The sequence below is a fragment of the Oryctolagus cuniculus genome, chromosome 8, assembly GCF_051225735.1.
Source record: "Oryctolagus cuniculus isolate XC-2025 breed Fujian yellow rabbit chromosome 8, ASM5122573v1, whole genome shotgun sequence".
NCBI lineage: Eukaryota > Metazoa > Chordata > Mammalia > Lagomorpha > Leporidae > Oryctolagus > Oryctolagus cuniculus.
In genome coordinates, this window is record NC_142874.1 from 146,622,654 (window position 1) to 146,646,053 (window position 23,400).

At 45.2% G+C, this 23,400-nt stretch overlaps 1 protein-coding gene across 2 annotated transcripts in view; it reads left to right on the forward strand.

Annotated features, from left to right (window-relative positions):
• CSMD1 (CUB and Sushi multiple domains 1) overlaps positions 1–23,400 on the forward strand; it is a 2,062,046-nt gene that overhangs the window by 1,830,387 nt on the left and 208,259 nt on the right. For both annotated transcript variants that reach the window (XM_070047233.2, XM_070047234.2), the window contains exons 34-37: positions 3,562–3,765; positions 4,577–4,701; positions 5,059–5,155; positions 14,077–14,181. In XM_070047233.2, coding sequence (XP_069903334.2) covers positions 3,562–3,765; positions 4,577–4,701; positions 5,059–5,155; positions 14,077–14,181 — 531 coding nt within the window. The remainder of the gene's footprint in view (positions 1–3,561; positions 3,766–4,576; positions 4,702–5,058; positions 5,156–14,076; positions 14,182–23,400) is intronic.

Below are 23,400 nucleotides of genomic sequence, written 5' to 3' on the forward strand. Positions count from 1 at the left end.
GTCAGTCCTGTTCCTCACCCTTCCCATCCAGGCCGACACCATTCCCGGCTCACTTTTCCACTGGGCTGACGCCAGTTCTGTTTCACAGTGGTCTGAAGCACTTGCTACAGCATACAGGATGATTACCACAGAGAATGGAATTTCTCTCTGATGTGTCTGAAATGTCCAGGGGAGGGGCGAGAGGCAGGTTGACTGCAAGGGAAGATCCCAGAGCCCCACTTGTGTCTCTCCCCAGACACCACATGTGCGTTGATGGGTCCGTCCCACAGGTTTCTCCTTTGCCTCTTTCTGACACCTCACACTGATCTTTTCTCTGCACTCCCCAGACCACTTCCTCTGAGACACAGTCTTTGATTTCATTCGATGCAGAAGGACTTCCTGCCTTGTGCCCTTCTTTCAAGTGGACACTGTGACCTCGTGCAGAAAGGTGCAGCAGTGGCTCCTGCCCAGTGGCCCTTGAGGCCGTGCTCCCACTCATCTTGGAGAGCCTAGAGTGACAGTGACACCCTAGAAATATTCAAACGATAGATGCTACACTTGACGCCTCTTAGATAAGTGGAAACTGCCACAGATAGTGGGTGCTTTCCAAGAAATTCAGCACGAGTAGGAAAATTACCATTGGAGAAATTCTTCATCTCTGTAAAACACCCTTGAGATGATTGTAGAAGGCTCCAAGGGGAATTTCTTTTTCATGCCCTCTTGAAACTATAACAAAATATTCGGACATACAAATGTGAAAAATATAATTTTAAGCCACTCTTTATTAAGATGGAATACAATATTCGTTCTGTAGTTTGCTTGTAGTTATAGAAAAAATCAATTATGATATATCATGAATTTATTCAACTATAGCTGTTAAATGATGTAGAACTTGATTAACTTTTGCATGTTACAGAAAATATTTCAACGCTGAATTGAAATGTAGTTTAATCAAAGTAACCAGATTCACTGGCTTCTAGAACTGGTTCCTTCTCTGCAGTTACCCAAATCGTGTCTGTTGTTGTTCAGATCAGTTGAAAACCAAAAATGATGCCAATGCATTAGGAAAAGGCAGTGCGATGGCAGAAGGATTAGCTTTTTTGACAGGCAGAGTTAGACAGTGAGAAAGAGAAACAGAGAGAAAGGTCTTCCTTTCCATTGGTTCACCCCCCAAATGGCCGCCATGGCCGGCACACTGTGGCTGGCACACCGTGCCAATCCAAAGCCAGGAGGCAGGTGCTTCTCCTGGTCTCCCATGGGGTGCAGGGCCCAAGAACTTGGGCCATCCTCCACTGCCTTCCCGGGCCACAGCAGAGAGCTGGACTGGAAGAGGGGCAACCGGGACAGAATCCGGCGCCCCGACCGGGACTAGAACCCAGGGTGCCGGTGCCGCAGGTGGAGGATTAGTCAAGTAAGCCGTGGCGCAGCCAGAAGGATTATTTTTAAAGAAGATGAGCCCACCAGCACGTTCTCTCCAAGGGCTGTGCTTGTGAATGAAGAAATACAAGAGCCAAGAATGGGATCCTGGGAATCATGCAGACAAGACTGTCTTTTGTCCTCAGGACAAAACAGAATAGGCTGTGTTTTAGAAGAGGCTGGCGTTGCAGACCTCCGCACCAAGGGAAGCATCTGCACACTTTGGCTGAGAGCATGCCTTGTGGGGTCGGTCTCAACACGCCCACAACGTGACTGTCTCGTCCCTCACTGCGTTGTGACATCCTGTCAATGCCCAAGACCAACAAACACATGACACACAACTCCCATGGCACTACTCGGGTTTGACTTCCTCCACCAGTGAGAACCCATGCAGTGGCAAACCTCAGAAGTCTCAGAAAGAGAATGAGGGAGCCTAGGGCTGGATTCTGGCTAGTTCAGGACACTCAGGGGAGGAATAATGACAATGAAATTTTGCTGTAGATGTGATGCCACCAAAGAGGTCTTTCAGTTACTAGGTATCTAAAATTGTATCTAGGCTGGAGAAAGAACAGAGCAGGGCTGAAGCTGTAAGGAATGACCCTCATGTTAATGTCGACACTGGTCTATGGAGAATGCCATTGTTGAGCTCCGTGCCCGGCAGCTAGCACAGGGCAGGGCTGTGCTTTGCTTTTTCTTTTATGCAGCCAGTGTGTGACTTGCTTTGTTAAACTCTCTCACCACATGTGAGATGGAGCCCCCATCTCCCAACCAGGGAGAGAGAATGGACCAGGTCTTCTCATCAGCTCTGCCTCCAGTAGTGGGAGCCAAGCTACCTTTCCCGTTCCTTCCCTACCATGTAGAGTGAATATTGTTTGTATCCCATTATGTATGTACCATCTTTTTTTTTACTCTAGTAACATGAAACTTAATCTTTTGCTTAATTTACAAGTGCACCGTAGTTTTGTTAACTGTAGGCCTAATGTTGTGCAACAGATCTCTGGAACTTACTAGGTTCATGTAAGTGCAACTTTGTACCCCGTGAACACCAGCTGCCCCCTCTCTCCTTCCCCCACCCCGGTACCTGCCATTATAGTCTCTGCTTCTGTGAGTTCCGCTATTTTATATTTCTTTATATACGTGGAACCTTCGGGATTTGCCTTTCTGTGGCTGGCTTGTTCGCCCTGCATAGTGTCCTAGAGTTTCATCCATGTTGTTGCAAATGGCAAGATTTCCATCTTTGGGGCCGGCACTGTGGCACAGTCGGCCAAGACTGCATCTGCACTGCTGGCATCCCATATGGGTGCCAGTTTGTGTCCCAGATGCTCCTCTTCCAATCCAGCTCTCTGCTTATGGCCTGGAAAGGCAATGGAAGATTGTGTAAGTGCCTATACCCCTGCACTCGTGTGGGGGAACTGGAAGAATCTCCTGGTTCTTGGCTTCAGATCAGCTTAGCTCCAGCCATTGTGGCCATTTGGGGAATGAACCAGTGGATGGAAGACCTCTCTCTCTCCCTGTCTCTCTGTAACTCTACATCTCAAACAAATTAATAAAATTTTCAAAAAAATGAAAAAAAGATTTCCATCGTTTTAGGCTTGGAATACATTGCATGCGTACCGCATTTCTTTGTCCACTTGGCCCCTGTTGACCATTCAGAATGTCCGTGTCTTTGCTCTTGTGAATAATGCTGCGATGTAGCTGGAAGGGCAGGGCTGTCGTTGAGATTATGATTTCAGTTCTTTTGGACAGATACTCAGAGATGAGATTGCTGGGCGACATGGTGGTTCCATGTCTAGTTTTCTCATCACATCGCAGGGGTCGTGTTATTTGCCTCTAGGACTCTGAGGTCCTTGACTTCTCAGTCATCTCATTATGCCTAGAATGATGATTCGAGTGCTTAGTTTTCGTTGCCTCCATATCCACTCGTCCTCCTGAGGCGCTAATTCTCCTCGTGCTTGTTTCCTCCGCTGGGATGAGAGTGCTCGGTGGCCTCCGCTGGATGTGAGGATTCCGTAGACGGGAAGATGTTCCCCGAGCTGTCCCCTCCAGTGGGGGAGCGTTTTGAGGTTCTGTGTTGGCACCGACTCTTGTTGGACTCAACATATTTCCAAGGCAGTGCCTTGGCTTCTGGTGAAGATACAGATGCCGTGTTGGTTGTTTTCCCTCTAGCCGTGCCTCGTACCAGCGACACCCAGTGCAGCTCTGTCCCCGAGCCCAGATACGGAAGGAGAATTGGTTCTGAGTTTTCGGCTGGTTCTGTCGTCCGATTTGAGTGCAACCCGGGATACCTCCTTCAGGGCTCCACGGCCGTCCGCTGCCAGTCTGTGCCCAACGCCCTGGCCCAGTGGAATGACACCATCCCGAGCTGCGTGGGTAAGTGCGGTCCACGCGGCAGTCACTGCACGAGGCCTCCGTCAGAGCCTCTCAGCGGTGTCCAGTGCTGCTTTCAGTCCCCTGTCCAGACCACCTGAGTCCACTGCACTTAGGACCTTTTAGGAAGCAATTGCCTTTACCTGAAATAATGTGAGAAGCGGCCAAACCCTACAAAGTATTGTTTCACAACTCAGGTCATCAGATTAACCGGGATAGAACATGTTTTCCTGCCCACTGTTTATTAAGTATGCCGTCAGCTCTGAACTCGGATGGATGACATGATTTCATCGGGGGAATTCGTTATAACAGTGATTTACTCTGTGTAAAGCCCTCCTAATGAGGCGGTGCTGGTGCATGTTTGGAAAGCAGTAAGCTAGAGCGGCCTGCTGGGGAAGGCCTGATTGGCTAATCTGCCTCATGTGCTCCTACACTCGTGTTAGCACCTGCATTCATTGTGCATTGTAAGCATCTCCGGCTCCCTGCACTGCCTCGGAACCCCACCTGCACGGTCGGGGATGGCGTGTCTGCACGTGGAAGATAATTCTCTGCCATAACTTGTGCAGAGTCACTTCCGAGATGCCGTGGTTGGTGTGAGAGCCTCAGATGTATCTGCACACCCAAATCTGTAACTTAATGGCATCACAGATAGGAGTCACTTGCGTTGCCACTGTAACTGAAAACAGCCTACATGTTCCCTGGCTACTAGTCCCATTTACAGTGTCATGGTCCCTGAAAAACCCCCAGTATCCTGTCACCCACAGTGCTGGCGCCTCCTTGTGTGCCATCCTCATTGCTATGGCTCTGTCTTTAGTCCCCTGCAGCGGCAACTTCACACAGCGGAGAGGCACAATCCTGTCCCCTGGCTACCCGGAGCCCTACGGGAACAACCTCAACTGCGTCTGGAAGATCATAGTTACGGAGGGATCGGGGATCCAGGTCAGTCCGCAGAGGCCAGAGCCAGAAACAGGCCCTGCGCCCCCCCCCCCCCGCGCCTACCAGCCCTGCCTGCTTCTCTAGCAGTTGTTTTAAACAGAGTAGGACATATTTCTCTTATATTCTCTTATGGTGATAAAATATTCCCGATCGTGTTTCTCTTTTCGGGGTAGAAATAGTCAACTTGTGAATCAGAGCTCTCAGAAACGCCATTATGGAATTTCTGGACTGCCTTTTATGGCTTGCTTTGTTTGGATTTTCCATATATATTAATTGATATCTGAACCATAGCAAATCTCTTCTGATGAGACTCACGTTGTCAAGCAAAATCAGACACTAACTTGACTTGTGGCTTGGTAGATTCAGGTGATCAGCTTTGCCACGGAGCAGAACTGGGACTCCCTGGAGATCCACGACGGTGGAGACGCGACCGCACCGAGGCTGGGGAGTTTCTCCGGTAAGGCGCCGCCGAGGCCGCGCTCTCTGTCTGGGAGTGAGACTCTGCAGACGCGTATTCAGCACACAAACAGGGAGCCCTCCATGTGAGCTTTTCTCAGGAGACTGTCCCATCTCTCCAGAGGGGTTCATGTGCCCAGCCCAGAGCAGGTGGGCTCCCCAGGAGCCCTCCCTCGGGAGCAGAAGCCCCCTGCCCGTGTCAGACAGCAGAGCTGTGACACGAGACAGCTCTGAGTCTGGGGGTGGGCAGTGGGCAGTACAGGGGTGGGGTTCAGGTAGACAGGAGGCCACACTTCTCTGCTCTGAGAAGAGGGGGCCCAAGGGTTAGTATCTGGGGGAGTCACCTATGCACTGAGGCCTCAGAGAGTCCACAGAGCCTCAGCTGTTTGTCCCTAGAACTGCACGCGGGTGCCATCTTACTTGTCAGCAACCCAGCCTGAAGCTACAGTTGAGGTGATTCAGTCCTTCGCTGCTCTTTCTAGCACCTCCTGCATTCACACACCACCTGCGTCATCCGCGTCTTCTCCAGACGCCCTGGCTGGTCTTCTCCTCCTGTGTTCACACACCAACCTGTGCCATCCACGTCTTCTCCAGACGCCCTGGCTGGTCTTCTACCTCCTGTGTTCACACACCAACCTGTGCCATCCGATTCTTCTCCAGACGCCCTGTCTGGTCTTGCTTTGTGCATGAGTGTCACTCAGATCTCAATTCCTTATCTTTTGTTGTAGCAGGTTATACTGCCCTCAGAGGGCACACCGTTCTGTCCCACTATGTCTGGCTTCAGCCACAAGGGGGCGGTGATCATTAGCGCCGTCACCACCCTTGCCATGGCCCTCATCAGTCGCTCATGTGGACCACACACTGGGAGTGCCAGGCTGCGCAGCTTAGTCTCAGAAACTGTGCTGAGCTCTCTTGTCACCCTTGCTTCACTGGTGAGGAATGAGCGTTGAGATGTTTTGGAATTCGCCAGAATGGCACAGGACACTCGTGGCTATCTACGCCCTCCCTCGCCCGCTTCAGACGTCTCCCTTGCTCAGCTCCCTGGAAGGAGAGGCTGGCATTGCTACTTCCTTCCTCCCTTCCCAAGCATCCCCAGGTGTGGGTCGACATTCACAGTGTGACTCAGGGTCTTGTCTGTGGTCTCACACGGCCAAGGCTAACCAAGGTGTTGGGTACTAAAGTCCCTGTTTGACATTTCATTGGTATTATCACTGATGACCCATGTTTGTCTGTCGTTTGCTATTTACGCTTTTTAAGCTTTTATCTCAAAAAGAGTCCTTCGAGCTTGATCTCCAGTGCTGACTTTGCCTGACCACATCTGCTGGAACAGCTCAGCTTTGCACCTGACTTTTAAATGTCTCCCACAGAGCAAGCAGCGTGTTCCTTGTTAGCAATAAAGGGTAAACACGACACAGCATAAAATGTGTAGGGAGGAGCCACAGTTTACCATGGTTGCCCCTGAATCATTTGGGTCATAGGCAGCAGAAGGTGTTGAGTCTCATAGGATGACAGAATATAGTGCTTTTTCATAATTTGGCAAATAAAGAGGGATATCTGGGTTAAAATGAAAAGCCCAGAACAGAGCAGTAAGGTCTAAGCAATCCAGAGAAAGAGAAGAAATCTCCCAGCAGTGAGAACCTTGAGCTTCGCGTTCACGTCTCAAGTGTGTCTCTAGCGTGTACTCAAGCTCATGTTTATGGAATGTGGTCTTTCATTTTCTAGATATTTAAATTTCTTGGAATGCACATTTATCTCCGTGCCTCCCATACACCTCCTTGCACTTGTACACACTTCTGGCAGACACCTCCTTTGCCAAGTGACTCACATAAGATCACAGATGACAGAGCTAGACACACTTTTGTGTACTGTGGAACTGGCTTTCACAAAGATTTTTTGATAACGTGTCACGTTGCAATCGCTGTGGTGTAAACACTCCCACTATGGCAGCTGTCAAGCAGTCATTGTGATGTCTCTGAGCCAGGAGCCTTGGGAAGCGCTGCTCCGGTTCAGCCCCTGCAGGGAGCTGACCCCTCCCTCCCCTGACAGGAGCCAGCAGTTGAGATGGACTCACAGAACAGAGCCTTGTGTTGCTATTCTTGCCCAAAAGTTGCAGCTTGAGTCATGCAAAGCAGCAAACTTAAATTGAAAAATATTCCATAAAGAAATGAGCTTGTTTCTTCCCAAAAGTACTAAGGAAAGGTAAGGAAAGGCTAAGGCACTCCTCTCTACCAGAGAACACTGAGTGCCTGCAGAGATCCTGGAGGGAGCCCCTGGCTTCGGAACTGCCACTGGCAGATGCCGTGAGTGTACGTGGTATCTGCAGATTGGATCGCAGTGCTGCACTTGTGCTAATGGGATTTGAGAGCCACTTTGCTTTAAGAAATGAATACTGGATTTTTATATCAGATTGTAGTCACTGTGTTTGCAACATATCTGAAAATGGTTTGGAATAAGTTATTTTAATACAGGCATATGTATATATGTATCATAGATAAATAGATATAAATAAATGAAGACAGATAAGTTATATCACATAAAGGGACACAGTAGATAAATCAGGTTTTTGGTACTAGACTTGTAACTTTTAAGTCAGAAATCATTTCAAAGGGAGTTTTTTGAAAAAAGACAAATCAGCCATAAAATTTGAATATTTTAATAATTTATATTTAAATTTTTTTGTTCCTGTGATACTTTCTAAAATATTTATAAAAAATATATTAAGTCCATCTTAATGGTCATTGAATAAAAAGAAATAAGAATGAGTAGTTATAAGAGGTACAATTTCAGGAAAAATTATTGACACTTTTAATAATTTACTATTTTGATTTTTCTTTTCCACTTGGACATTATTGTAAACCACTTAAATCATTTTTGGAAGCAGACAAGTTGTACATTATAAAGGAATAAATTAGAGAAAAATGCATACAGATTTGTAGCTGACAGCATTAAAGAGAAGTAGTATTGGTTTACAGAGAGTAAGATCTTCAGCAACAATTTTAAAATTCCTCTGATTCCTTTGTTACGTGTTGTTCTATGTAGGTCACAGGAAAACAATATGATCAAAAACATTCTATCTGTGGCAACATGTTTAAAAAATTACTCAGCTGCATTACGTGCATTGAGAATAAGCTCCTTTTCATAGTCAGTTCTGAGAAGGGCCGAGAGGGAGAGCCGTTGCTGGCAGGCATAGCTGTGTCCTGTCCAGCTGCAGCTGGACGCTGAGGTCCTCACCGGTCTCCCAGCTCCCCCTGGCTAAAGGACGCCTGCTTGTCCTGTATAACGTCTGGGGCTCTAAGATCCAGCATTGAAGGTAGAATAGCATGTCTGGATTTCTTAACAGAAGTACAGACAGGACGGCCATTCAGGAAATCAGCTGCTGCAATTAATAATCCCATTTAGAAGGAACACGACCTTCACAAAGCACTACATGCACAGCTCATGTATTACTCACATGTGACAGGTGCATTCGTTCTCAGAAGATGTGTTTTTCTCTCTTTCTTTCGTCCTCCCTCCCTCCCTCCCTCCCTCCCTCCCTTCCTTCCTTCCTTCCTTCCTTCCTTCCTTCCTTCCTTCCTTTGGTAGTGAGCAGGAGGCAGGAAATGGGGGAGAGAGAGAGAGGGAGAGAGAGAACTTTCACCCATTTTTTTTCCACTTCCTAATGTCCAAAACAGCTGAGGCTAACCAGGCCAAGCCAGGACCCTGGAACTCCATCCAGGTCTCCCACGTGGATGACAAGGACCCACACACTTGGGCCGTCATCAGCTGGCTGCCCAGGTGCATTAGCAGGAAGCTGGATTGGAGGCATGTTAACCAAAAATCAAAGGGGCTCTCCAATATGGGATCCTGTCATCCCAAGCCGTGGGTTAACCTATGCCACTGCAATGGCCACCTTTATATCTTTATTTTATAGAACTGTAACAAATTAAATATTTTTCAGTGACAGAGCTAGTACTGAAAGTAGATTTTATGATTCCACTGTAATAAGCCACAGAAGACAAACAGAGTCAAACCATAGGTATTGAATGCCTGCCATGCATAAGCAGTGCCCTGGAACCATGGGATGCAATTTTAAGTGTGTAAGGTACAGTTTCTTTTCTTCTTCTTCCTCTTTTTTTTTTTTTTTTTTTTTGACAGGCAGAGTGGACAGTGAGAGAGAGAGAGACAGAGAGAAAGGTCTTCCTTTGCCGTTGGTTCACCCTCCAATGGCCACCGCGGCCAGCGCGCTGTGGCTGGCGCACCACGCTGATCCGATGGCAGGAGCCAGGTACTTCTCCTGGTCTCCCATGGGGTGCAGGGCCCAAGGACTTGGGCCATCCTCCACTGCACTCCTGGGCCACAGCAGAGAGCTGGCCTGGAAGAGGGGCAACTGGGACAGAATCCGGCGCCCCGACCGGGACTAGAACCCGGTGTGCAGGCGCCGCAAGGCGGAGGATTAGCCTAGTGAGCCACGGTGCTGGCTCTTTTCTTAAATGTAATAGAGTATAAAAACCCGAACCAGTACAGAGCACTGCTTAAGCAGGAGATTCATGCATTTGGTTTCATAAAAGATCCATCACTGCACACCTGGGCAGCACGGGGACTGAGCTGATTCTCCTGGCCTTGGTAGAAGACTCACAGGTGGAAAGCAACAAAGGAAAGCTCTTTTGAAATGATTTATAGTTAGTTTGAGGGAGTAATGGAGTGGGCAGAGTCACTGATGACCCTGAATTGCAGGTGAAACCAAGAGAAAAGTAGTGCAAATAAGACAATGAAAGCTCACTTGGTTAAATCAGACCTACAATAACACACTCTACACAAAAATGTCACAAATGCAAAATAATGCACTAGTGAGATGGCAGCAAGCCTCGCATACATTGAATAAAGCAACTTGTAATTAGTGATTGCAGTAGATGCCTCTTTCTTTTCTTGAGGTTAGCAGGGTCTTGAGTTGGGCAGTGAGTAAAGGACTGCACTTCCCTTCCCCTTCCTGCCTTCCTCCTCTGTCCTCACGGGCCTCTCCCATCTCTCTCAAAGTCTTGCAGCTGGGACTGGCGCTGTGGGGTAGCGGATAAAGCCGCCACCTGCAATGCTGGCTTACCATATGGGCGCTGGTTCGACTTCCAGCTGCTCCACTTTCCATCCAGCTCTCTGCTGTGGCCTGGGAAAGCAGTAGAAGATGGCCCAAGTCCTTGGTACCCTGCACCCACGTGGGAGACCCAGAAGAAGCTCCTGGCCCCTGGCTTCAGATAGGTACAGCTCCAGCTGATACAACCAACTGGGGAGTGAACCAGCAGGTGGAATACCTCTCTCTCTCTCTCTATCTCTCTTCCTCTCCCTCTCTCCCTCCTCCCCACCACCTCCCTCTGCCTCTGCCTCTGCCTCTGCCTCTGCCTCTCTGTAGCTCTGCCTTTCAAACAAATAAATAAATCTTTAAAAAAGCCTTGCAGGTACCCTGTTTGTACCTCACTTCTGGCAGAGACTGAGAAGGGAGAACAGTGTTCTTCAGACACATGAATTCCCTCTTGGGCAACAGGGCCACTTTACAAATCCCCTTTGCAAATCCCCCCATTTGCACTCCATAATCTCTTGTGTAGTTTCCAACAATAACTGCTGTTTGTTGTGTTTACACTAAGCAGCAAACAGAGGCTCACAGCTTATTCACCACAATTGTTCAGTCTAAAAAAACACCTGCCTATTCATTATCTACCTGTCTATCATCTTTCTATCTGTCATCCATCTGTGCATCATCCATCTGTCCATCAACCCAGGGTCAAACCACAAAGGAATTAATCAGCAAAGATTCTCTCTCTTTTTTTAAGTTTTTAGTTAATGAAAGCATTTTTTCATAGATACAACTTTAGGAATATAGTGGTTATTCCCCTATACCCACCCTCCCACCCCAATTCCCATCCCACCTCCGTCTCCATCTCCCAGTTTGATTTTATATGTAGAAAACCAAATCCATGTTAACCATAGATTTCAACAGTTTGTACCCACACAACATAGGGAGTACAGTTTGAGAACAAGATTTGCAGTCGATTCTCATAGTACAACACATTAAGGATGGAAGCCCTACGTGGGGAGTAAGCACACAATGTCTTCTGTTGTTCTTTTAACAATTAATACTCATTTTAGAAAGATTTTATTTATTTATTTGGAGGTAGAGTCACAGACAGTGAGAGGGAGAGACAGAGAGAGGTCTTCCTTCCGTTGGTTCACTCCCCAGATGGCTGCAACAGCCGGAGCTGCGCCATTCTGAAGCCAGGAGCCAGGTGCTTCTTCCTGGTCTCCCACATGGGTGCAGGGGCCCAAGGACTTGGGCCATCTTCTACTGCTTTCCCAGGCCACAGCAGAGAGCTGGATGGGAAGAGGAACAGCCAGGATTAGAACCAGTGCCCATAAGGGATGCCTGTGCCACAGGTGGAGGATTAACCTACTGTGCCATGGCGCCGGCCCCTAACACTCTTATTTATGATGTCAGTGATCACCCGAGGCCCTTGCCATGGGCTGCCAAGGCTATGAAGCCTTCTGTGACCACAGACTCCGTCGGAATTTGGACAAGGCATAAGCAAAGTGGATGTTCTCCCTTCAGGAAGAGTACAGCCTTGCAAAGATTCTCTTAGTGTTGTTCACTCAACACACACTTACAGTGTCCTTACTGTGAATTATGTACTTATTTAGTGCACTAATAATTTAGGCCTGAAAAGTGCAAACATTTAGAGCCAGCTTCCTGCTTTTGGTAGCCAGAGTTCCAAAAGTTACACACACACACAGGTACAAGCTGTAAGGGACGGACATGGAGTCCTCTTCTGTTTCCTGTGTTACTCACTGTTATTCTTCCAAAACCCACGAAGAGCTTGGGTAGCTGTTGGCCCCAAATGCTGATATTACCATTAAGGTACGTGTTTGAACATATGAGCCATGGTAAAACCAGTGAAACATGCCCTGTGCTACTCTGAGGCCAAATAAAAGTCCTTAAGGCGTGTTCATAGTGGAACCAACAAAAACTTACTTGCATTTGTGACCAGATAGTTTAATGTGATGTTAAGTCACCTCTTGCCACTGACATTCTATCCAGCTACGTCTCAGGTGTCCAGACCTTAAGCCTAAAGGCAGCAGGCATCCATGCCTTGGGGTAGCCCCCCTCTGCCTTTGTCCTGGGTTTCTGTCTGAGAGCAGACAGGACACGGAAGGACTGAGTGACTGACTGCCAGGGGGGACAGGGAACCTCCCAGGCTGGGCTTCCTCCAGGAAATAAGGTCATGGATGGATTCTTTGCAGTCGCACTAGGTGATGGCAGGACTGCTTGAATGCGTGATGGCCTGTAGCATTTAGAACGGCCGAGTTTAGGCACAGGTCCCAGCACCTAAACAGTCTTCCGTCAAAGTTGTGCCCGGGGCCTCGGAGCTGCTGGGACTCACTGACCACATGAGAGTGGGAGGTGGAAGGTGAGCCCAAGCAGCCTAACGTGGTGAGGACCCCAGGGCAAGGAAGAAAACCCTGGCAACGATGGGGATAAAGTTCCCAAAAACCACAGGGTGAGTCCTGCTGGGAGATCACTGCATTTGATTCAGAATTTTATTGAAAGCTGGAAAAATGTATAACTGTCATCCATTTATAAAAACAAGTTTATGTCTGCAGAAAGAATGCACCCATAGAAAGCATACAAAAATCAGTATTTAATGATGCTGGCAATAAATTGATGGCTATTTCATTGGTCTCAGGAAGAGCTGTAGGTGACACAACCTAAGGACCACGTGTGGACTCATGACTCCAACTGCTCCACATGTGTAGGCCAGGGCCGACCTGCTCCTCACCCTGTAAGGGCTCAGTAAAGCTCAGAGCTTGAAGCTCTGTGCCAGTCCAGGAAGTCCTTCTGTGTACCAAGTGAAAACATACCCCGTGCTTGGAGAGCTGGCTGGTAGTTCCATCTAACCGGTGAACACAGGCATGCTGAATGGATGTGTAAAAGGATTAATTTGTGAACTGAGTGGAGAAATTCGAATAAGAAAGGACGAGTGGCTCATTGTCACCTCCTGGTTGATAGCAGGGTGATGATTAGGAGGATGGCAGGATGGAGTGAGTGACCCCAATTTAGGAAAACAGTTAGGGAGCAGTGGGTTAGGGCCCAGTGGAGGATTAGAGGGCACTATGAGGTCATACTTCTGATTTAGAAATCGATTTCAAGGCAATTAAATATCAAGCAAACATACTTGGGAAAAGAAGTGATTTAAATATTACTTTCCCATCTTGTGATGCGACCTACCCAAATATTCCATGCTTCTTGGCGACAGCCCCTGTTCTTCCTCAGCACCTTCGCCCCCCCACAACCCCTTTGTCACACCTGTCCTTGGATCTGTATCCCTCCCCTGGTGCTTTGCTTCTGTGCCACAGGCTGGACCGTTTTAACTAAGAAAAGCATCATACAAAAATCAGCCTCTGTGTTCCTCTTCCCAAGTGTGTGGCTGAAGTCCTCTGCAGATCTCAGTGTGAATCCCCGGGGAAACAGACAGGGACTGCATAGTGAGAAGCCACTCCTTGTGGCTTGCATGGATGTCTACACTACCTATTCCCCAGACTGCACTTGACTTGGGTTTCACATTTTATTCCTTCTTTGTTCACGTCAGATAAAATAAAAATAAAAATAATTCAGAAGATCATGTTGTTAAATGAAAGCAAAGCGTGATAAATTATGAGGGTCCGTGTCCTTTTGCTGATGTGATACGAGGATGATGCACCTACCAGAGGAAGGCAGAGAAACAATGGGTAACTTTTAGTGCACCTAGAAAAGCAGGGTGGCTGAAAGTATCATGGTCAAAGCCAAGACTCAGATACCACACAAGCCATCAGAGTCCCCAAGCCTACGCGAGTGCCCTGACACATCCTCTGTGCAGCCGAGGGGCTGCGTGGTAACCCTAACACCATCCCTGTTGTCTCCCACAGGCAGCACCGTGCCAGCCCTGCTGAACAGCACGTCCAACCAGCTCTACCTGCACTTCCAGTCCGACATCAGTGTGGCCGCCGCGGGCTTCCGGCTGGAATACAAAAGTAAGATCCCCAGCTTCCGCCTTTCATGTGCCCCGTTACACTGAGTGGTTTTCTGAAAGGGAAAGCAGGCCCATGCTCCTGCTAGGCATGGCTCTCAAACTGTGCTTGAGAATGCGTGAAGTTTGATCCCATAAAACTTAGCTCTATAAACTACACATTATAAAAGGATAATGAATGAGGAAATGTTAAATTTAGTTTCTGGAATAATTAGATAAAACCACTGCTATTATTTCAAGCTGTTTGTAATAATAAAAAAAAAGCACAGAAACTAGTCATTTGTAATCGTATTGGTTTTCTGGTGAATGATGATAAATATTCGTATTAGCCTGCAAAACAGGAAACCCATAATTCCAGATAGATGGTAGTCATCAGCCTGCTCTGTTTCTGGCCTCAAAGACTGTTAAAACGAGAACTAGCAAAGAGCCGTCACTTCAGAGCCTGCCTTGCTATATTATTCATTTTAATTGGACGACGACATCGCAGAGGAGACTCTAACCTTTTAAAAATGGATGTGAGGCTGAGTTAATAGTCTGATAAATGGAATGACAAAGGTCAAGTTCACAGCTCTTCCTTGGCGTTTGATTATGCAGGTGAAACTTGGAAAAGCGACATGAGAATTTCCAGTGAGAGTGAGGTTTATTTTAGGACATGTTTTCAAGCAGTAAAAATGCTTAATGTTGATATTCATCTCTCTTAATAAGCACTTGCAAAGAAGCAAATACATGGAAGAGCATTAATAACTGATCTTTGGAATTGAGATAAACAGTTTGCTGGGATGTAAATGCATGCACGGTTTTGAAAGGCCAGATCTCCAGCTGATGATAAGTATTCTGAACCAGACGCAAACCACAGGCTGTTTCACAATCTCGCTACATTTCCCTACTTATTACTGGCATTTGTATGCAAGTTTATTCCAATTTATATGAATAGGACTACTTTGGCGATGGTGTGAAATGTTTCTGTGGATGCTATTTATGGGGGATATGTCTGGGAAAACGTGCCACTTTGATACATTTTGTTAACATCTCTACATGGAAAAACATAAGGCTTATTCATGATGGTGTTAATAAATTCATTAATATTTCCAGCAATGTTAGGATGGATGGGTAGTACTGTCCCTCTCAGAGTTGCCTTGAAGATTCCGGCTTCTCATTCGTGTTTCACAGAAACAGGTGCCAGTGATACAATTAGTTTGTGATGATGGTTGGATAGACTTGTCCCTCAGCCACCCGGGCCTCAGCTGCTTCAACACGATGACCTGCTTCACTGTTTATTCCCAGTCAGTGTGAATCTTTAGAAGAGAAACACTAACACATTTCTCGTTCAAGGGCGCCACGTTCGAGAATCCAAGGTTAACCACTTGGCGTGTCTGTTTTTCATTTGGCCACATGAAATGCCATGGTTTCATTTGTTGTATTGCTTTTGAGTGATTTTGATGGCTATACATTCTGATAGTTCCTGCCCTGGGCATTAAGAGGAAGTCATTTTTCTGTTCTACTCCTTGTGCCAGAATTTGGGAAGTGGATTACATTGTGTTTGTAGAATTACTTTGCTAAGCTCAGCATCAAATGGTACAAGGAATGTTGACCTAAGTTGACCAAAGATTTTACAACACAGTACAGTTAATCCTTTGACACATTTTTGGCACTTCACTTACAGTATGTATGCCCAACCTGCAAGTCCCTAAGTTCTCACTGTACTCTCCAGCCACAGCTGAAATGAGAGCATGTGTGGGCATCACTCCATGCCCAGTGAGCACCAGACGTCTGCTGGCTCTCCTGTGTCCTCAGAACCGCTCTTGGTATCTGAGGGTCTGCAGTTTTCAGAGTGAAGAACCCGGGCGTGGAGTGCGTGGAGTGGACCACCCGGCTGGTCGCACATGTGCACAGGTCAGCTCCCTCGGGCAGACCCTCGTCAGCAGTTTGGGAAGTGACCCAGATGCCTGATCAGAACAATTGTGCAGAGGAGCCCTGTGATACCGGTGTTGAGGCCAAGCATCGCTGGTGCTAGCTGCTGCGTGGAAGGAGAAGGCATGGGGAGGCCATGGTGCACCTCCAGTCTGTCTGCTCTCACTCCTAGGCGGAGAAGAGTACACCACACCTGGTCCACCCGATGGGCTCCGGGTTCCTCATAGGGAAGTGAACACCAGGCTCTGAATCATAGCAGGCCATCAGGCCAAATGGACACTGATAGGAATGCTCAGACCCAGCACAAGCACTGCACTTGAAGGGAGGGATCGTAAAATGTTCATGAGAGCAAGAGTGATTCCAGCGCGTTATGGTGTGATCTAGATTCCTGAGTCAAAGCTCAGAAGCTCCAGGTATCTCCCTGCCCCCCGTGCCTTGCAGCTCACAGCACACCTGGGAGTGAACACCAGTGTTAGTTCACTCGGGTCGGGTGGGGAGGCTGCCTTCTGCTCTCCCGTCCTCCCACAGGAGGCTGCAAGGATGCAAGGCCCTTACACAAGCGGTCACTGCGTCTTGGCCCTGGCAGCCTCAGAGCCTCCTTTTTGACCGGGCTCCTGGCCTGCAGTTTCTGTCGCCGACACAAGGTCGATCCACATTTCTGAGACTGTCTGAGGAGCTTCTTTTACGTATTTCTCCTAGTGCAGGGGCTGACAGTGAATCATTTCACCTTTTGTTTTGTTGAAGAAGTCACCACGCCACCTGCATTTTTGAAAGATGTTCGCACTGTCTACAAAACTCTGGATCAAAATTCCTTTGTCTTCAGTCCATTGAAGAAATGGCTGTGTTGTCTTCCCACTGCTTAATTAATCATGAGACGTCGAGAACCCTCCAAGTGAGGGAGCTCACTGATAGTCCAGGAGAAGATAGTTTAGTAAAAGTGGAGATCGTGTAGTCCCAGGGAAGAGTTAGGGAAAAAACGGCAGAGGAGACTCTGCTGTGACTAGAGGGACATAGTGGATCTGTGTGGAGGGCATGGGCACCAACAGCTTGGGACCCAAGAGTCTCCGCACCAGCGCTGGAAAGAGAGGTGAGACGAAACCGCAGTAGCCTGAGACACTGGTGGAAAAGCAGCAGGAAGAGCCTAGAGGGAATGAGGCTTGAATCCCCGTGGGGGAAAGTACACCAGCCTAACTAGAGGAGAGTAAAAATAAAAGGGAAGGTGCAGACACGATTCTCTCTCCACTCACCTTACAGAGGCGTACAAGCCGACAGAGCAGGACAAATACATACGTAACAGCTGTGCCAGCTTGGGACTGCGCCCAGCAGTCAGCCAAGCAGAAAAACCTGACTCTGGTGGGGAGCAATAACAGGAGACTAAGACCTAGTGAATGTGTGGAGCTTATGAACTGGGACTGTGGAAAAAAAAAAAAAAACTGAGGGTGTGTGGGAGAACTCATGGTGTGGCTGAGATGTGAGTAGTCTCGGTGGGAGATGCCACAGCTCCCTGGCTACCCAGTGAGAGACATTGCAGGGGAATCTGAGCTTACACTGAGGACTGCACAGATCCTGTGTGGTCCTTGGGACAGAGCAGATATTATACCTACTTGGACTAGCACACAGACACTGATTACCATCGAGGAGAGAACTCAGCTGAGTGGATTTACTTCCCTTCTGATTAAAAAGAGAGAGAGAGAGAGAGATTTACCACGCCAAACCTGGGTGTGTCACCTTAGGCACACTCTTAACCCTGAAGAACTGAACAGAGCTCTCTGGCCACACCCAGCACAAGCCTCCAGAGATTCACTGAAAGCAGACAGTCCACTTATCTCAGAGTCCTAGTACAATGAGAAAAGCCACCACAGCAGGAAAAAAAGAAGAAACCAACGAGTATCTCCACAAAGGCCAAACAACAAACACAACAACCGAGGAAACAAGAACAAGGAAGACAGCATGATGCTCCCAAAAGAACATGGCACTTCAATACCAGATTATGAAGATGACAAGATAGGAGAAATGCAAGAAATGAAACTCAAAAAATTCATGACAAGAATATTTAGAAGTAATCAAAAACAAATGCATGAACTACTGAAATCCATGCAGGACATGAAAGAAAATCTCTCTCATGAAAATGAAATCCTAAGGAGGAATCAAAATGAAATGAGGAATTTAATAGAACATGAAGTTGAGATGTTGAAGAGAAATCAAAATGAAATGAAGAATTCAATAGAACAAATAAAAAACACAGTTGAGAGCCTTAAAAACAGAATCAGTGAAGCAAAAGAGAGAATATTAGATTTAGAATACAGAGCACAGGGAAGTATACAATCAAACCAAAACAAAAAGAGGAAATTAGAAATCTAAAAACTATTGCTGGGAATCTACAGGATACTATTTAAAAAACCAACATTCAGGTTCTAGGTGTTCCTGAAGGCATGGAGAGAGAGAAAGGATTAGAAGGCCTTTTTAGTGAGATACTAGCAGAAAACTTCCCAGGTTTAGAGAAAGAAAGAGACATCCAAGTACACGAAGCACACAGAAATCCCAATAAACATGACCAGAATACATCCTAACCACGACACATTGTAATCAGACTCACCATAGTGAAACATAAAGAAAAAATTCTAAAATGTGCAAGAGAGAAACGTCAGATTACTCTCAGAGGATCTCCAATTAGACTCACACCAGACTTCTCATCAGAAACCCTACAGGCTAGGAGGGAATGGTGAGATATAGCCCAGGTACTAAGAGAGAAAAACTGCCAGCCCAGAATATTATATCCTGCAAAGCTCTCATTTGTGAATGAAGGTGAAATAAAGACCTTTCATAGAAAATAGAAATTGAAAGAATTTGTTACCACTCGTCCAGCCCTGCAAAAGATGCTTAAAGATGTGTTACACACAGAAACACAGAAACATGGTCATCAATACAAAAGAAGGTAAAGGAAGAAAATCACTTAGTAAAAGATTACAGGAATTTCAAAGTATATACTAGAAATATCTTTGGAAAAATGGCAGGGCAAAGTACTACTTATCAATAGTCACATTGAATGTTAATGGCCTCAACTCTCCAGTTAAAAGACACAGACGGGCTGAATTGATTAAATAACAAAACCCATCTATTTGCTGCTTACAAGAAAGACATCTTTCCAACAAAGGTGCATGCAGACTGAAAGTGAAAGGTTGGAAAAAGATATTCCATGCCAACAGAAACCAAAAAAGAGCTGGTGTAGCCATCTTAATATCAGACAAAATAAACTTTAATACAAAAACTGTTAAGAGAGACAAAGAGGGGCACTATATAATGATTAAGGGATCAGTTCTACAGGAAGATGTAACTATTATAAACGTATATGCACCTAATTACAGGGCACCGGTTTATTTAAAAGATATGTTAAGGGACTTATAGGGAGACTTAGATTCCAATACAGCAATGTACAGATCAACCAGGCAGAAAATCAACAAGGAAACATCAGATTTAATTGACACTATAGAACAAATGTATCTAAGAGATATCTACAGCACTTTTTATCCTACACTTGAAGAATGCACATTCTTCTCAGCAGTACCTGGAACTTTCTCTAGGATTGACCACATAGTAGGCCAAAAAGAGTCTCAGCATTTAAAAGAATCAAAATCATACCATACACCTTCTCAGACCACAATGGAATGAAGCCAGAAATTAGCAACTCAGGGATCCCTAGAGCGTATGCAAACACATGGAGACTGAACAGTATGCTCCTGAATGAACAGGGGGCCATAGAAGAAATCAAAAACATTCTGGAAGCAAATGAGGATAACAGCACAACATATCAAACTTATGGGATACAGCAAAAGCAGTGTTAAGAGGAAAGTTTATAGCAATAGGTGCCTACATCAAAATATTGGAAAACACCAAATAAATGAGCTTTATTTATTTATTTATTTTTTAATATTTTTAAAATTTTTTTAGTTTTTGACAGGCAGAGTGGACAGTGTGAGAGAGAGACAGAGAGAAATAAATGAGCTTTCAATGCATCTCAAGGATCTAGAAAAACTAAAGCAAACCAGACCCAAAACTAGTAGGAGAAGGGAAATAATTAAAATTAGAGAAGAAATCAACAGGATTGAATCCAAAAAAACATTACAAAAAATCAGCCAAATGAAGAATTGTTTTTTTGAAAAACAGACAAAATTGGCAAACCATTGGCCAAACTAGCCAAAAAAAGGAGAGAGAAAAGACCCAAATCAATAAAATCAGAGGTGAAAAAGGAATGTAACAACAGACACCACAGAAATAAAAAGAGTCATCAAAAATTACTACAAAGATTTGTATGCCAGCAAACAGGGAAAACTATCAGAAATGGATAGATTCCTGGACATATACAACCTACCGAAATTCAACCATGAAGACATAGAAAACAAACAGACCCATAACTGAGAAAGAAATTGAATCAGTAATAAAGGCCCTCCCAACAAAGAAAAGCCCAGGACTCTATGGATTCAATGCTGAATTCTACCAGACATTTAAAGAACTCCAATTCTTCTCAAACTATTCAGAACAATCGAAAAAGATGGAATCCTCCCAAATTCTTTGTATGAAGCCAGCATTACCTTAATCCCTAAGCCAGAGAAAGATGCAGCACTGAAAGAAAATTATAGACAAATATCCCTGATGAACATAGACGCAAAAATCCTCAATAAAATTCTGGCCAATAGAGTTCAACAACACATCAGAAAGATCGTCCACCGAGACCAAGTAGGATTTATCCCTGGTATGCAAGGATTTGTTTAACATTCGCAAATCAATCAATGTGATGCCCCACATTAAAAAACTACAGAAAAAAAAAACCATATGATTATCTCAATAGACGCTGAGAAAGCATTTGATAAAATACAACATCCCTTCCTGATGAAAACTCTAGGCAAATTGGGTATAGAAGGAACATTTCTCAACACAATCAAGGTAATTTATGAAAAACCCACGGCCAGCATCCTCTTATATGGGGAAAAGTTGGAAGCATTTCCACTGAGATCTGGTACTAGACAGGGATGCCCACTCTCACCACTGCTATTCAATATAGTTCTGGAGGTTCTAGCCAGAGCTATTAGGCAAGCAGAAGAAATTTAAGGGATACAAATTGGGAAGGAAGAACTCAAACTATCCCTCTTTTGCAGATGATATGATTCTTTATTTAGGGGATCCAAAGAACTCTACTGAGAGACTATTGGAACACATAGAAGAATTTGGCAAAGTAGCAGGATATAAAATCAATGCACAAAAATCAACAGCCTTGTATACACAGACAATGCCACAGCTGAGAAAGAACTGCTAAGATCAATCCCATTCACAATAGCTACAAAAACAATCAAATACCTTGGAATAAACTTAAGCAAGGACGTTAAAGATCTCTACAATGAGAATTACAAAACCTTAAAGAAAGAAATAGAAGAGGATACCAAGAAATGGAAAAATCGTCCATGCTCATGGATTGGAAGAATCAATATAATCAAAATGTCCATTCTTCCAAAAGCAATTTACAGATTCAATGCGATACCAATCAAGATACCAAAGACATTCTCAAATCTGAAAAAAAATGATGCTGAAATTCATATGGAGGCACAGGAGAACTCGTATAACTAAAGCAATCTTGTACAACAAAAACAAAGCTGGAGGCATCACAATACCAGATTTCAGGACATACTACAGGGCAGTTGTAATCAAAACATCCTTGTACTGGTACAGAAATAAATTGACAGACCAATGGACAAAATAGAAACTCTGGAAATCTATCCAAACATTTACAGCCAACTTATATTTGATCAAGGATCTAAAACCAATTCCTGGAGCAAGGACAGTCTATTCAATAAATGGTGCTGGAAAAACTGGATTTCCACATGCAGAAGCATGAAGCAATACCCTTACCTTACACCTTACACAAAAATCCACTCAGCATGGATTAAAGATGTAAACCTATGACCCAACACCATCAAATTATTAGAATGCGTTGGAGAAACACTGCAAGATATAGGCCCAGGCAAAGACTTCTTGAAAAAGACCCCGGAGGCATAGGCAGTCCATGCCAGAATTAACAATTGGGATTGCATCAAATTGAGAAGTTTCTGTACTACAAAAGAAAGAGTCAGGAATGTGAAGAGGCAAGCAACAGAATGGGAAAAAATATTTGCAAACTGTGCAACTGATAAAGGATTAATAACCAGAATGTACAAAAAATCAGCAACAACAAAACAAACAGGCCACTTAAGAGATGGGCCAAGAACCTAAATAGATATTTTTCAAAAGAGGAAATCCAAATAGCCAACAGATCATGAAAAAATGTTCAGGATCTCTAGCCATCAGAGAAATGCAAATCAAAACCACAATGAGGTTTCACCTCACCCCAGTTAGATTGGCTTACATACAGAAATCAACTAACAACAGATGCTGGTGAGGATGTGGGGGAAAAGGGACACTAACCCACTGTTGGTGGGAATGCAAACTGGTAAAGCCACTATGGAAGACAGTTTGGAGATTCCTCAGAAACCTGAATATAGCCCTACCATTCGACCCAGCCATCGCACTCCTTGGAATTTATCCAGAGGAAATTAAATTCGCAAACAAAAGCACTGTCTGCACCTTAATGTTTATTGCAGCTCAATTCACAATAGCTAAGACCTGGAACCAACCCAAATGCCCATAAACAGTAGACTGGATGAAGAAATTATGGGATATGTATGTACTCTATAGAATGCTATGCAGCAGTAAAAAAAAACAGTGAAATCTGGTCATTTGCAACAAAATGGAGGAATCTTAAAAACATCATGCTGAGTGAAATAAGCCAGTCCCAAAGGGACAAATGTCATATGTTCTCCCTGATCGGTGACAACCAACTGAACACAGAAAAGGAAAACTGTTGAAGTGAAATGGACACTATGAGAAAGAGTGGCATGATCAGCCCTTTTCTACTTAATACCATTGGTTGAACTCTTTAATTAACACACAATTATTCTTACATGTTTAAAGTTAACTGAAAAGTGATCCCTGTTAAATATAAGAGTGGGAATAAGAGAGGGAGGAGATGTACAATTTGGGACATGCTCAATTGGACTTGCCCCAAATGGTAGAGTTAGATATGTGCCTGGGGACTCAATTGAATCCCATCAAGGTTGCATGTACCAATGCCATCTCTCTAGTCCAAGTGATCAGTTTCAGTTCATAATTGATCAAAAAGATAGGATTAAGTGTCAAAGGGATCACATAAACAAGACTAGTATCTGCTACTAATAACTGATAGAATTAAAAAGGAGAGAATGATGCAACATGGGAAGCGGGATAC